Below are 12,906 nucleotides of genomic sequence, written 5' to 3' on the forward strand. Positions count from 1 at the left end.
GGGCCAGGGAAAGGTCCCAGCGGCTGCAGGTGCGGGTGCAGGATGAGACCCACACGTTCCCAGCTGGGGATCCCACTCCTCGCCCAGCCCTTGCCACCAGCTTTCCACGCAGCAGCTCACGTCTCGCTCCCGTGCATCAGGCTCTGGGGTCATCCTGCAGCTAGGACCACCGGCCAGGTAGGCAGCCATTGCACCGAAAAAACCTGCAGAATGCTGAGGGTGAAACCGGGGGCGCACTCTAAATCAAGGTCTTTTTGCTCGTGTCAAGTTTGGTGCAGCCCACACCACGCGTGCGCCTTTCCAGGGGCTGATACAGATGCTCTGTCCTTGCTCTGTCCTTGCATGCTTCTTGGCCTTGGCTCCTGGATCCAGCTCCTTCTGCATTGCTCCTCCAAGCCTCTTACCCATCCCATCTGCCTCTTCTTCCCTGAGCAATTCCTCTCCTCCCCATCTCCCCACTGTTTATTCTCTGCCACTGCAGACCTCAGAGGAGTTGTGTTAACAGGCACTGAGAATCTTGTCCTTGTGCTTTAGTTTCCTTCCACTAAAATGTCTTCACCTCTTTCCAGTAGCATCGCTGCCCACCTCGAGGAATGCATTTGCATGGCAGGAGCAATATCGGGTCACCGTGGTGTATCTGTCACTTGGGGTTCATCGTGTTTATTGAATAAGGCCTTTACAGGGAGCTGCTCGTGTCTCACCCAAATTATTATCAAGGCCAGCGCTGGTCCAGAAGCCATCGTGCAAGATGGCTGTTGGCTGAATTGCATTTCTCTGCACCGTCCCAGTTATTCCAGCTCCTGAAGCCCACACAGCAGGGTTTGGGGGTGACTGGCTGCTATCTCCTGGCATTTCTGCAGGGACAGACCCCGCATCGCCCCAACCCTAACCCCGCAAGTGGAGAGGAGCAGACCAGGTGAGGGATTGGGGTGGGAGGAAGCAGCTCGGGAGAAGGGAATGGCACTAGAGGGCAGGAGTGCTCTTCTCTAACTGCAGCAATGGTGTTGGCACCTCTTGCTCAACTTGCCCTGCTCAGTGGGTCAGCTGTAAAGTTCAGGGCCTCGAGTGACCCTGCGTGGTGCAGTCTGCCTGCGGGCCAGGGCAGAAGCAGAATGGCTCGGAGAGTTTTGGGCTCTGAGGCCAACTGCCCTCCCGAGTGCTGCTGGCACTTCTGCTGCCGGGTAGTTTCTCTCAGCAAAGAAAAGTCATGGGAAGGAGACCGAGGATGCTAGCCCCCCCTTGCATGCCTCCTGCTACTGGGAGGACATCAGTACTGCACTCATCTGGGAGCAAAGCAGGCATCCACGCTGGTACCAAGGCCTGGCACCTTCTTCTCTTCTGCCTGACGTGGCATTGGCACCTGCAAAACTGATCCTTTGCAGGACACCTCAGTGTTGCATTCTCTTGAAGGCAACCAGGTGCCATCATCCTCTTTCCTCTCTCCCGAGCCTTCAGCAAGAAACGTCCCTGCACGAGCTTGTGCCACTCCGTACCGCTGCGAAAAGCCTCGCCTCCCCTCCCAGCTCTCCTCCCACTGCCCTGGCCCAGCTCTGCCCACACCAGTGCATTCACACCCACACAATCAGATCCAGGGTGTTTTTTTTTTACCCCCAGCCTGCTCACTGGGATATTTAGAAGCACTGGGTTCTCCCAGCATTGCAAGTAGCATCTTAATGCAGAAGGCAAGGGAAGCTTCAGCTTCCCCCACCGGCAATACAACGCAGGCAGAGCGGGGCTTTTTATATCAGCGGCTATGAAAAGCCCTTCCAATTCAGTAGCTGTTCTGTTTGTATCACACGTTATCGCACACGCTCGCCTTCTTCCTTGCACAAGTCTGACAACAGAGCGTGTAAGAATAGCAGCTTCTTACTTCATCCGGCTGCTTCCTGTGTGTGCTCGCGCTCGGGTCTGCTCACATTAGCATCACCCGCCACGGCTCCTACTTACTCTCACTGGCACAAGTGAGTCAAAACAGCTCAGCACGGCCACGCCAGCCACCTCTTACAGCCGTGTAAGTGAGAGAAGAATCTGTCCTTAATCTATTTTTCTTCAAGTTTGTTTAAAAAAAAAAAAAAAGCGCAGTCAGGAACTCTCTGCTCAGGAATGGAGTTTTGTTGGAGCAGGCACAAGTCTCAAAAAAATTAATGGATGGAGAATGCACGCTCTGCTTCCCAGAGGTGTTCTCCCGTAGCCTGTGCCAGCCCCACGTGTGTGAGGTGTTTAAAAAAAAGCTGATGAAGTCACTTCAAACATCATGTGTAAAGCTTACGAAAATACCAGCCTCGTGAATGATTATTTTGATAGAGGGGGAAGTAAACAGCCTCTGCTGCCTCAACAAGCGCCGGAGATTTATTGGCCTGTAGCACAGCACACCACCTGCAAGTCAAGGTACTGCTGTGATGTTTATCCCTAATTAAGTCATAGAAACGAGTTCATTTTCAAATAGGACCATAATCCTTTTATTGTGGCCTAGGGCCATCGCCACCAACTGCTGTCGTTTTCCACTAGGCAGAACCCACTTCTCTCCCGCACGTCCCCACGCTCGTGTCCTGCCACCAAGAGCTGTCAGTGCTTCCTGAGCGCAAACTGCAGCCAGCGCAGATGTGAAGATAGCAAAAGTGGAGCTATGGGGTTTATAGCAGCCGAGAGCTGGAGCGTGTTGTTGTCTGCAGCCTCTGTGGGGCTGGTGGCAGTGGGTGAACCTGTTTTTTTGTTTGTTTTTTTTCAGTGAGACTGCCACACGTGTGGAAGTTGACGTGTCCATGCGATGCCACGAGGATGCTGAGCACTGGCGTCCACCTGGTTAAAAACTAGGGTGAGGTTTGTGCAAATCCCACCCTCGTTCCCTGTTCATTAACTTTGCTGCCAATACCCCTAAAAGCAAGATTCTGCCCTAACAGCAAATGCAGAAGGAGGCAGAGTGTTTGGTAGGCGCTGAGCTTTTGAAGGAGGACTTCAGGATTCGTGGTTGGACGTGGTGCTTAGGGACGCGGCTTAGTGGGCGACATTGGTAGTAGGGTGACGGCTGGATTAGATACCTTGGAGGTCTTTTCCAAACCTAATGATTTCATGATTCTATGATTCTGCTCAGGATTAAGCTCCCCGAGAGGCCCAGGACCCCGATGCACATCTCCAAGCACCAGCAGCCGGGAACTCCCCGTGGTGCTCCCACGGCAGGCCCCGGAGCCCCGCACCTCCCCCGGCCACACCGACGCCCCCGAGAACAGCCCTCAGGGCCTCTACCAGCCCACCCCCCCCAGCCACCAGCACCCCGAGGCGCCCACCCCCGGCAGCCCGGCCCCTGAGGGGCCTCCCCGAGGCGCCGCCCGCCAGGCCCGGCCCGGCCCCGCCCGGTGCCGGCGCTTCCCCGGCGGTGCCGGCAGGCGGAGCTGCGGCCCGGCCCGGCCCGGCGCGGCCCCGGCGCGTGTGTGTGCGTGTGCGGCGGGAGCCCCCGGGCCGCCTCTTCCCCTCAGCGGCCCGGCGGAGCTGGGCTAACGGGGGGGCGGGCGGGCGGGCCGCGCCGCCCTGCTCCGCCGCCGAGCCCGCCGCAGCGCCTCTCTCCCGGATCGCAGCCGGCAGCAAGCGGGAGGAGGCGGCGGCGGCGGCGGCTCCTGCACGGCCGGGCCTGAGCGCCGGAGCCCGGCTGCGACATGTCCGGCAAGCTGGAGAAAGCAGGTGAGGCGGCCGGGGAGGCCCCCGGGGGGGAGCCCGGCGGGGAGGCGGCGCTCGCCGGCCTCCCCTCACGCCGCGGCCCGGAGGAGCCGCTCGCCGAGGGCCTGGCGCGGCCCGGCTCGGCCCGGCGGGGGGGGAGGCGGGCAGGGCCCGGCACCCCGCGGCTCCCCGGGCCGCCCGGAGGCTCCTGTCACGGCGGCCGGGGCCGGGGGAGCGGCGGGGATGCTCTGCCCCGCTGCCGCCCTCGGCCCCCGCCGCGCTGCCCGGCTCGCGCGCTGGTTTTGTCAGGCTTTTTGTCTTCTGGTCCGTTTTTTTTTTGTCCTTTTTGTTTCCTTTTTCCTTTGTATTTCTGTCCTCTTTTTTTTTTTTTTTTTTTTCCTTTCTTCCCCTACCGTCCTTTCAATGTAGCAAAGCATCAGCAAAGCCGGGGCGCTGCAACGCTTTGGGGCCTACCCGCAATGATTAATTGCAACTTCTCCAACTTTCCTCTTCTGGTGTTTGTGCAAGATCAGAAAAGATGAGTCCGTGGGCAGATGGCGGGGGGAACTTGCTCATTTTTTCCTCTTTTCTTGCGAGGCTCTCCCCTCAAGCCTGGGGCGCTTGCCTTACAGCCGGAGCGCGGGGAGGCTGCTGAGCTCTCTCCTGCTCTCCCAGGGAACGCTCGAGCACGATGGTATTGTCTCGCTGTGCTTCGGGAGTCGTGTCTGGTTCTCAGTTGTCACTTTAGGTGGTTGAATGCCCCCGTTTTTTTCCGTGTAGCGGGAGCAGTACGTTTAAAGATTCAATTAGCGTTTCGCAAATCAAGCGCTGAAGTTATTTGGTTTAATTATGTTGCATTTAATTAGCAGAGAAAAAAAAATCAATGCTGTTTTGTATTTTTTTTTTATTGTAAGGAACAGCTAGACACTTTCCTACTGGGGACCGTGCGGTAGCAGCGTGAGTCAGGATGTGTGAAGTACAGCATTCAGGCTTCCCAGGACAGCAGCCGCTGATTTAGGAAGATTCCTATTTCAAAGGAGTAGAGTTGGTAGCAGCCCTTCTCTGGTTTTGATCATTCGATCCCGGTTTGTTCTGGCTTCTGTGCTGCGCTGTACAAGAATATGTTCTCTTGTGCTACGGTTCTGGAGCAGCCTCAAGGGACGAGCAGACTGGCTGCCTGGCAGCCGGCTTTGAAGCGCAGCGCATAGGCATGTTTCCAGCTCTCAGCACTAAGTCACTGTCTAACAAGTGTGCATCGCATCATGGGACAAATGTTATTCCAGAAATATCACGGGTTAATCGGATGCACCAGCCCTGACATAGTATTGCAATGTAACGCTTTGCTTTGGGGTTCTGCCTCTCTCTTTCCAACGCTTACTGGTATATCGCTGCCACTTTTTCTCCTGGAAGCAGGTAACTGCTTAAGGAAGGGGTTAGCGGCATTTATAGACCTGGGGCCAGCTCTAAAACAATTGCCACCTGTTAACGTTAGAGGCGAATTTGGCTTGGGGTTTTAGTAAATGCTGATAGCGCTATAGACAGTAATTGCAGATGTATAAATAAGTGATCACATTTTGTTTATTCGCGTGCAGTAAATAACCCTGTGAGAATAGTAAATATAACTCCACACCAGCGAAGCAGCGTGAAGAGTTCAAACACGGGAAGATGACTCTGTAGACACACACAAATGCAGTGCGGTTCCATAAACAATAGAACAGAAAGGCCAAAAATACCATACAAAAATCATACGCTGCGCAACCTAGAGACCCGACCTTGCAACACACTGAACTCCCATTGAAGAACTCAAGACATCATGCAGGATCCGTCCCCAGGTCAGTGCTGTAAATGTACAGTTTGAAGATGCAATGGGTGAAGGCGTGATGCGGAGGCGTTCTTTCTAGTGGGTGTGTATCATGGTGATGATTTGCTGAATAAGAGAAACTGTAAATTTGGGAAACTGTCCTCTTACAGCTGCTTGTATTTTCATTTCTTTAAGAAGGGTATTATTAAAAAAAAAAAAAGAAATCCAGTCCAAACATAAACTGGAGGAGAAGAGATGGGGAAGGGGAGGGAAGGAGGGCTGGAAGCCAGCTGTTTCTGTACAGGATGCTCTTGATCACGGTTTCTGAGTGTTTGAACTTGTGATTGACACAAACAGTGCAGTTAATAACGTCACCGAATAAACAGAGTCTGTAATACTGTAGTAATACTGGAATAATATTTGTTGAAATGTATACAGTAGCAGAACAAAGGATACAGAGTCATGAAACAAATGCTGCGAGGTCTAAGGTCTGCCTATTTGTGTACATTTGTATTTGTTTTTTTCTTATGGGAACGGAAATGCATGCAAGACCCATTATGTTGTAAATAAAATAGACTGTTGCCCGATAATGAGTTATCGTGAACAGCTTCAGAATTGTTTTGGGCTTTGGTTTGACTCCGCATGAAGGAGAAAATGTTCATCTAGTCAGGCTGTGGGATTAAAAAGCATGTTTTAAGGGTGAGATCCCTAGAGATCTTACATGTATCTCTACTCCCAGGTTCTTTAAACAAAACACGTTGTCAACACTTAATAATAGAAAAAAATAAATAAATGATAGTAGATAATAGATAGCTACCATCCTGTCCACCAAGGAAGAGAGGACGAGGCTCCCTCTGGAGCCTCTCGGTACTGCTATTTAGTCACCAGAAGGGCTACTGTAGAGTGATTCATAGCGCTGCTTTGGAGCGAAGGGGAGCCATCTGGTAATGTCGAGTAGGACGGTACATTTCGTTTTTCCTTCTTGTAGAATCCCCGTTCCTTTAGGCTCCAGCCAGGAAGACCTCCGAGTGTTTTCTGAAAGCAGATCCTCCTTTGACTCGAGGAGCAAGAACAGCATCCAGCCTTGGTTTTTCTTTACTCTAGAAGTGATACGTTTGTACTTTTTGTCTTTACTTACAGAAGACACTTGTTCTCACCCTGCTTAGTTATATAGTTTTGATATAAAATCCAAAGCGGGGATGCCAAGAAAGCAGACAAGGCCGCAGATTCTGCTTGGGTTTCGTGTTACCATGGCAATACGTGAATTCCTGTATTTATTTACCTGATGGATTACACGCTCCAGGGCGTTGAACTATTCTGCATCGTTCAGGGAGAATAAGGGAGCAGTAAGACACCCTCAGGTCTAAAAATAGAAGCTTTTCAGTGAGGAAGGTCTATTCAATGCTGCCCTTTATTAAAGCCAGGGAACATATGGATGCTGTACTTTGAAGGTTTATTCCACTTGAAGTTTTCAATCTTAATCTTGTACTTTCTTGCAGGGTTTTCATATCCCTTGTAAGCTTGCCTTTTCAATAGCCGTCTGCTAAAGGTTGTTTGAGACCGCGGTTTCAAGCGTTTAGCTGCATGGCGTGCAGTCAGTTATCTCTGTTCAGCTCAGGACTCAACTGGAGGTATTTATTCCCCGCAGACTGAAAATGCTGTTGTCTTCACCTCTTTCTGATAAGCATTTGCCTGATAAGCAAATTCATCTCTGAAGTTTCCTCCTTTAGTATTGGTGATATCAACGTTGAGTGGTAATCCTAGGAGAGAGAACTCTGTTCTTAAAGCACATGGCAAAATAGAACAATTCTGGGGGCCAGATCATTCCTGTGTTGAGAGGAACTTTACTGTTTGCCTAGAGTCCTCTGTGCTGATTTACATCATTCTGAACTGCGCATCTGTCCGTGTTTTTGTATTGAGGTGAAGTTTGCTGGGTTGTTATTTCTGGAAAAGGTATATTTGAACTGTAGTCATCTCTTGGATCATTCTGTTAGCCTGGATCCTGCTTTTTTATTTTTTATTTCTTTACACCTGTGCAGTTTTCTGCAGTCTCTCTTTTTCCAAGTTAAGTGCAGGTGAGTTAGCAGGCACAGCTCTCTTGCTTCAGTTGTGCCCATACCTCTACACCATGTGCTTGAGTTTAGGTGAAGGCTTTCAAGTCAGTAACTTAGAAGGTTTGCAGTTGACCAGTATAAGTGATTTTTCTACTGAGGGTTTTTAAACCAAGTAATAATTTTCTGTGAAATGTTTTACACGCTTTTATCATCTTCTGCATTTCCCACTACAGGCCCCTCAGATAGTGGCATCACAGCTGAATTTTACTGTAACTTGTTTCAAAAGCATCAATAATCCTGTTTAGTTTTGTGTAGAGGCAAATGCAAGATGATCGTTACTTAGTGTTACCAAGAAAACAACACAAAGAATGTAATTTTACATTTTTATAAGTCATCATGGGTTGACAGGTGTTGTGTTGCAGAGCTTCAACACTGGTGTGTTCAGAAATGTCGCCTGCAGGACGGCTGGTGCAAGACCGGGATGGTCGCAGCAGTTCTAAGAAGGAAGTGGACAACGAGTGTGGAAAAAAGACAGCTGAAGGCTCCTGGAATGCGAAGCAGCTGGGTTGTGCCTTAGTCAATGAAAAAGCAGAAACTGGAAACAATTGCTAAATTTATTTTCAGTGCAAGCAGTCGTTTTCCTTGAACCGCAATGACTAAATATATCTGTTTGTGTGATTTTGTGTGGTGGTAACTCTTGCTGGCTCTTGCTAACCTCCTGGCGAGCAGAGAGATGAGTGGAAGGCTGCTTCAGCCAGAACGTCACACAAATGTCCCTCGCCTAGGTCCTTGTTTCACTTGCCGAGAATATTTTGTTTTTGCCAGGGACCTGTAATCTGTCAGCATGGCTTCAGTTGTTGCTCTGTATAGCATGAGTGGAAGAAACCTGGTATTCCTTCCTTTGGGAGATTCTGCTTTGGTGTGACATCTGTCTTCTTTTCTTTATTAACATTAGCAAATTAGAGCATTCAGCCATTGTCGTGATAGCAGCGTGGAAGAAGTATTAAATTCACCCAGCTATTGCAGGAATATTAGCTTTGTTTGTTGCCTTTGTCTAAGTAACTGAAGCTTGGATTTCGTGTTGTACAGTTGAGAAATACTGGAGAAGATAATAGGTTGAAGGGATGGTAATAGAGAACAGTGTGTCATTCTCAGAGCTTTAATAGAGATTAGATGGAAAGGGGGAGCTGGTTGGAGGAAACCTAGGTTTATTCACCTTTGCAAGTTGTAATTTGCAGCCCTAGAACTCTAAGGTGGGATAAAAGGAGACTAGAGAAGGAAAAAAGGGCATCACAAGTGGAGCTGCTGATGAGGAAAGACCCCCCAAAAAAAAGGAAATGAGAGGAAGCCCAATCCACAAATGTTGGAAGAGGAGGGAATGGTGGGCTAAGCAGAGCAGATAGGGAAAGTCAGGGGGATGACAGGAAGGGAAAGCTGGCAAGAAGGAGGCAACTGGCGGCTTTCATGGCACCTTGTTCCAAGGCAAAGAGACAGAAGATGAATTTCAGCCATCCGGAAAAGCTGCAGGAATCCTGCAGGTTGGGACGTGCTGCTGAAGGAATGTTCTGCATTTCTGCTATTCACGTTCCTGCAGCATGACAAGCTCACTGCTGTAGTACCTGACCCATAGCACCCATTCTTAAAAATACATTGCTGATCTCTTCTTGCGGCACCGATGCTCACAGAGGAAACAATTTCATCTATGTGAGAAAGAGACCATGTCCCCACATACGTTGTGGGGAAAAAGAAAGTTGCAGGGTAAGGTTACTGGTCCACTTTTATTTGTGTTGCATATTTCACTGAAAGGTCTTCAGCTTTGAAACGCTCTCTTGACGTTAAATCTGTTTGCTATTATGGTTGGTACTGTAGCGTGTCTCTGGTGTTTGTGAGTTAGCGTTCTCGTGCTGAGAGCAAGGAAGGAGTGAATACACACAGAAGCATAAGATGGTCTGTATCAGAGCGTTCGCTTCGTGTTTGGGGTGATATCGTATTGACTGGTTTCCCCTCATACAACGAAGGATTGATTGAGCACAGGTAGCACTTGAAGAGATCTCTTAATGATGGGGCTGAGGCTCTTTGGGTCAAGCAAATGGGTGTTTTCCACGATCCTACTTTATCTGGTCTCTGCTGCTTTGTGTAGAGCTTTTCTGGTGTCATGAAAATACCGTGCATTTGGTGATCGAAGTTAACATCTCGGTGATGCTGTCAGTGTCTCTAAGAATTCTTTATTAATTTTTCTGCGGAGGGTGAAAGGTTAAAGCTTGCTTGTACTCTGATGCTCTCACTCTCTGAAGGCTTCATGTGGGGTGCTCTTTGTTGCATACCTAACATATGCACTTAGAATAAGTAAGAACTTTAATTTCATCCCTTTTACGTACAAAAATATTGGGTAATTCTGTTTTGAAAGAGAGCAGATGAGATTTTCCTTCTTAGGCTTCTGGAAAGAAAGGAAAATAAATCAGTAGAGGTTTAAAATGAACGAATAGTTGCTGACAGATGGTAAATGTTGGAGTAAAAGGGTTCTGCAGCTTGGTTGGTTGATTAAGCCTTGACAGAATTTTACCAATAGACCAAATACGTAGTTCTAGATCTGTTAAATCGTAGTTTGCAGGTGGGCTATAGTAACTGGTGGCAAAGGAACGTGTTTGCAGTGTACAGCATGCATTGTGCTATCCCCTACCTTTTGATTTTTTCTTAATTGTGTTTCTGCCCAAGAGGTGGTAAAATAGCCGCAGGAATTAATTCCATATTTAGAAAGTTTCCTTTACGAACCGAATGTCATGTAATAAAGGGCACCCAGGGAAATCAATATTTTAGTTCTGCTTGCATAGTACATTCTAACATACCCATAAACATACGGAACATAGCTGTGTTCCGTGGGTCCTTCTGATGGTGGGCTTCAGAAAGCAGGCAATACTGTTTAAAACACAGCTTTCACTGAGTGATGTATTACGTTTTTATTTGTGTTCTAACTTTATTAACATAAGTCTGTCAATTTGAGCATGGGGAAGGGCAGGTGGTTCCCATCCACTTTTTGCATAACTTCCAATGCAACTTCAGCAGTAATGAGTGCTGCACCTTTATAAATAAGGAAATTAAATATTCCTTTTTGGATGTGTTTTTATCACTTAAATGACTTTTTTCATGTATGGATTCTGTTTTTCCAGTTAGAAGATGCTTTAAACTAAATTATGAACATAGGAGAATAGTGAGTTTGAGGAATTAGGAAGGTCTACCACCAGGTTTGGCTAGAGCTCAGCTATGAATTTCCAGGGTTTACAGAAAATATAGAGCATTGGAGCAGGAGGTGCCTTGTCTATATAAATGTCCTCAGAAAGCGCACACGGAATTGGATGTCAAGTCTGATGCCAGCTTTTTGCTGGAGCATGCCTGCAGTGGTGCATGGCTCGAGTTCACTCTTACCGCTTGGGATTGCTCCTCCAAGGCTCCTACGTGGGAGAAGCTTGCTGCACCCAAAAAGCATCGTGCATCTGAAAGTCCTATGACACTGAAACCTTTTCTTCAAGCTTTATGAGTGATACCTAAGAGAACATGACTGGCAGAAACTGAGGCGGGTTTTCTCTGTTTTTGGCTTATTTTTTTGTGTGCTCTGTGGGTAGCTGTTTGCTCCTCACCTCTCAGACCAGCGGCACTTCTGTCCCCTGCTCTGTCAGTCTGGTCTGTTGTAGTTTACAGGAGAGGTTCTTCGAACGGTTGGGGAACCACCCTGTTCAGATGTCTGTAATGAATTTACGAAATGCTATTTGGAGTACGTTGTTTACAGTGAGGTGGCTCTCTTGAATATGGCCAATTTTGTGATACTCCCTTGGACGGTGTCCTTTTAAAGAACCTCTGAGTCTTGACTCAGAACGTGCTGCTTCTGCTCAAAGGTGAGCTTCCTTCTTACGTATGTAGCCTCTTTTCCTATGGAAATGTGATTTCTCAGCCATCGTCATGAGTAGAAGTGCCTACAAATCGCTCCTTTATTATGGCAAAAGGGAAACGCAGCTGTCCTATGTCCAGTTTGGCCATCCAGCATCAGTCGGTAGGCATGTAATTTCAGAATTGCTAACATGTGGTGCTTCTTCAGAGGAATGCCAAGGGAGATGCGAGGAAGCTACGTTTCTTGCCTTGGAAGAAGAATCGACAGTTTTGCTAGCTTTGCTGCTCATATATATATATATATAAAGTCTTTTTCTAAGGCCTAGACGGTGCAGTTTGCTGTTTGATGATTTAACTAAGGTTGTGATTTTATGCTCTGTTGCACAGGCATTCTGTCAATCTAAACACGTCTCCGTTTATCTTGCATTTTAAATTCACAGGCACAAGATAGATCTGACTATCCTCAAAAAATGAGGAGATCGTGCAGTGAGTTACTCTGTTTAACCTCTGCTGAATTAATTAATGCAGCCTTTTTGTATAAGCAAGGTCTGAGAGTGATAGGGTATAGATTCTTTACTGCATAGAAACTTCTCCTTTTTTCCTGACTTCTTGTACCAGCACACTTGTGTTAGTTAGTAAGCTTTTACTTCTAAATGTATGAAAGTTAGATAAATTCATAAAAGAGAGATTTATGGTGATTGAAGAGTATCCTTGCTCAGAATTACAGTTTTTGTGAAGCTGGTTTAAAGTTGCAGCTATGCTGAAAAGCATACTGTTTTGCTTAGATGAAGTATGAAACATTTTTCAAAAACCACAGTTTTCAATAATCTATTTTGTATATATTTTTTGTTCCCATAGCTTCTAGTCCCTCAAGGATTCCAGCAATTGTCAAAACGATTTAATATTGATTACACTGTTTTGCCACAGGCTATAGGAAGAGCCCATGAGACTGTGAGTAGTGCAGACCATAACGCTGAACGTTCCCAACTCATTTCGGGGGGGGTGAATGCCATCCTCGGGCAGATTTCTGTCCCGTTGGGAAGTTGTTCTGCACCTTCCTTGGTGCTACAGTTACACGAAGCGAGACGCTTTGCCTTCGAACCATGTGCTGCGTGTTTGGTGAGGCTGCCAAACCTTGCCCCCAAAGACAAGAAGACCCCTTGCCCCCAGAAAATCCTGTCCTGTGCAAACTGCTGCTGAGGGAGCTAAAGAGCAAACCCGTGCACCACAAGGGGAGGCATGCAGGAGCTCTCTTAGTCTTCACCCTGCTGCTGGTGGCAAATCTGTGAGCTAGCAACGTTTTTATCTAATTTGCTGCTGCTTCCTGAAGGTGAAACAGATGCTAGACCTTTAAAGTTAAATTTCTTTGGCTTCCCTTGTGCTGCTCAGCCTAGGGAGACGCGGAGTATCACATTCCTTCAGCCGAGATGATTTGGCATCAAGCTGATAGGTAAAAACACTGATAAAAATGGTTTTCTTTGCTGCTAGAACAAAGACTACTCAAGTTGTGAACTGGTT

At 47.9% G+C, this 12,906-nt stretch overlaps 1 protein-coding gene across 11 annotated transcripts in view; it reads left to right on the top strand.

Annotated features, from left to right (window-relative positions):
* Positions 1-3,420: 3,420 nt before the first annotated feature.
* RAPGEF1 (Rap guanine nucleotide exchange factor 1) overlaps positions 3,421-12,906 on the top strand; it is an 89,974-nt gene continuing 80,488 nt past the window's right edge. For 4 of the 11 annotated variants that reach the window (XM_066980796.1, XM_066980801.1, XM_066980797.1 and 1 more), the window contains exon 1: positions 3,421-3,675. In XM_066980796.1, the coding sequence (XP_066836897.1) occupies positions 3,651-3,675 (25 nt within the window). In that variant the 5' untranslated portion in view covers positions 3,421-3,650. Of the gene's footprint in view, positions 3,676-4,040; positions 4,860-5,243; positions 5,484-12,906 lie in introns of those variants that run through there. The other 7 variants (XM_066980804.1, XM_066980805.1, XM_066980800.1 and 4 more) reach the window with 6 other exon arrangements.

Source organism: Anser cygnoides, chromosome 20 (assembly GCF_040182565.1).
Source record: "Anser cygnoides isolate HZ-2024a breed goose chromosome 20, Taihu_goose_T2T_genome, whole genome shotgun sequence".
NCBI classification, from domain to species: Eukaryota; Metazoa; Chordata; class Aves; order Anseriformes; family Anatidae; genus Anser; species Anser cygnoides.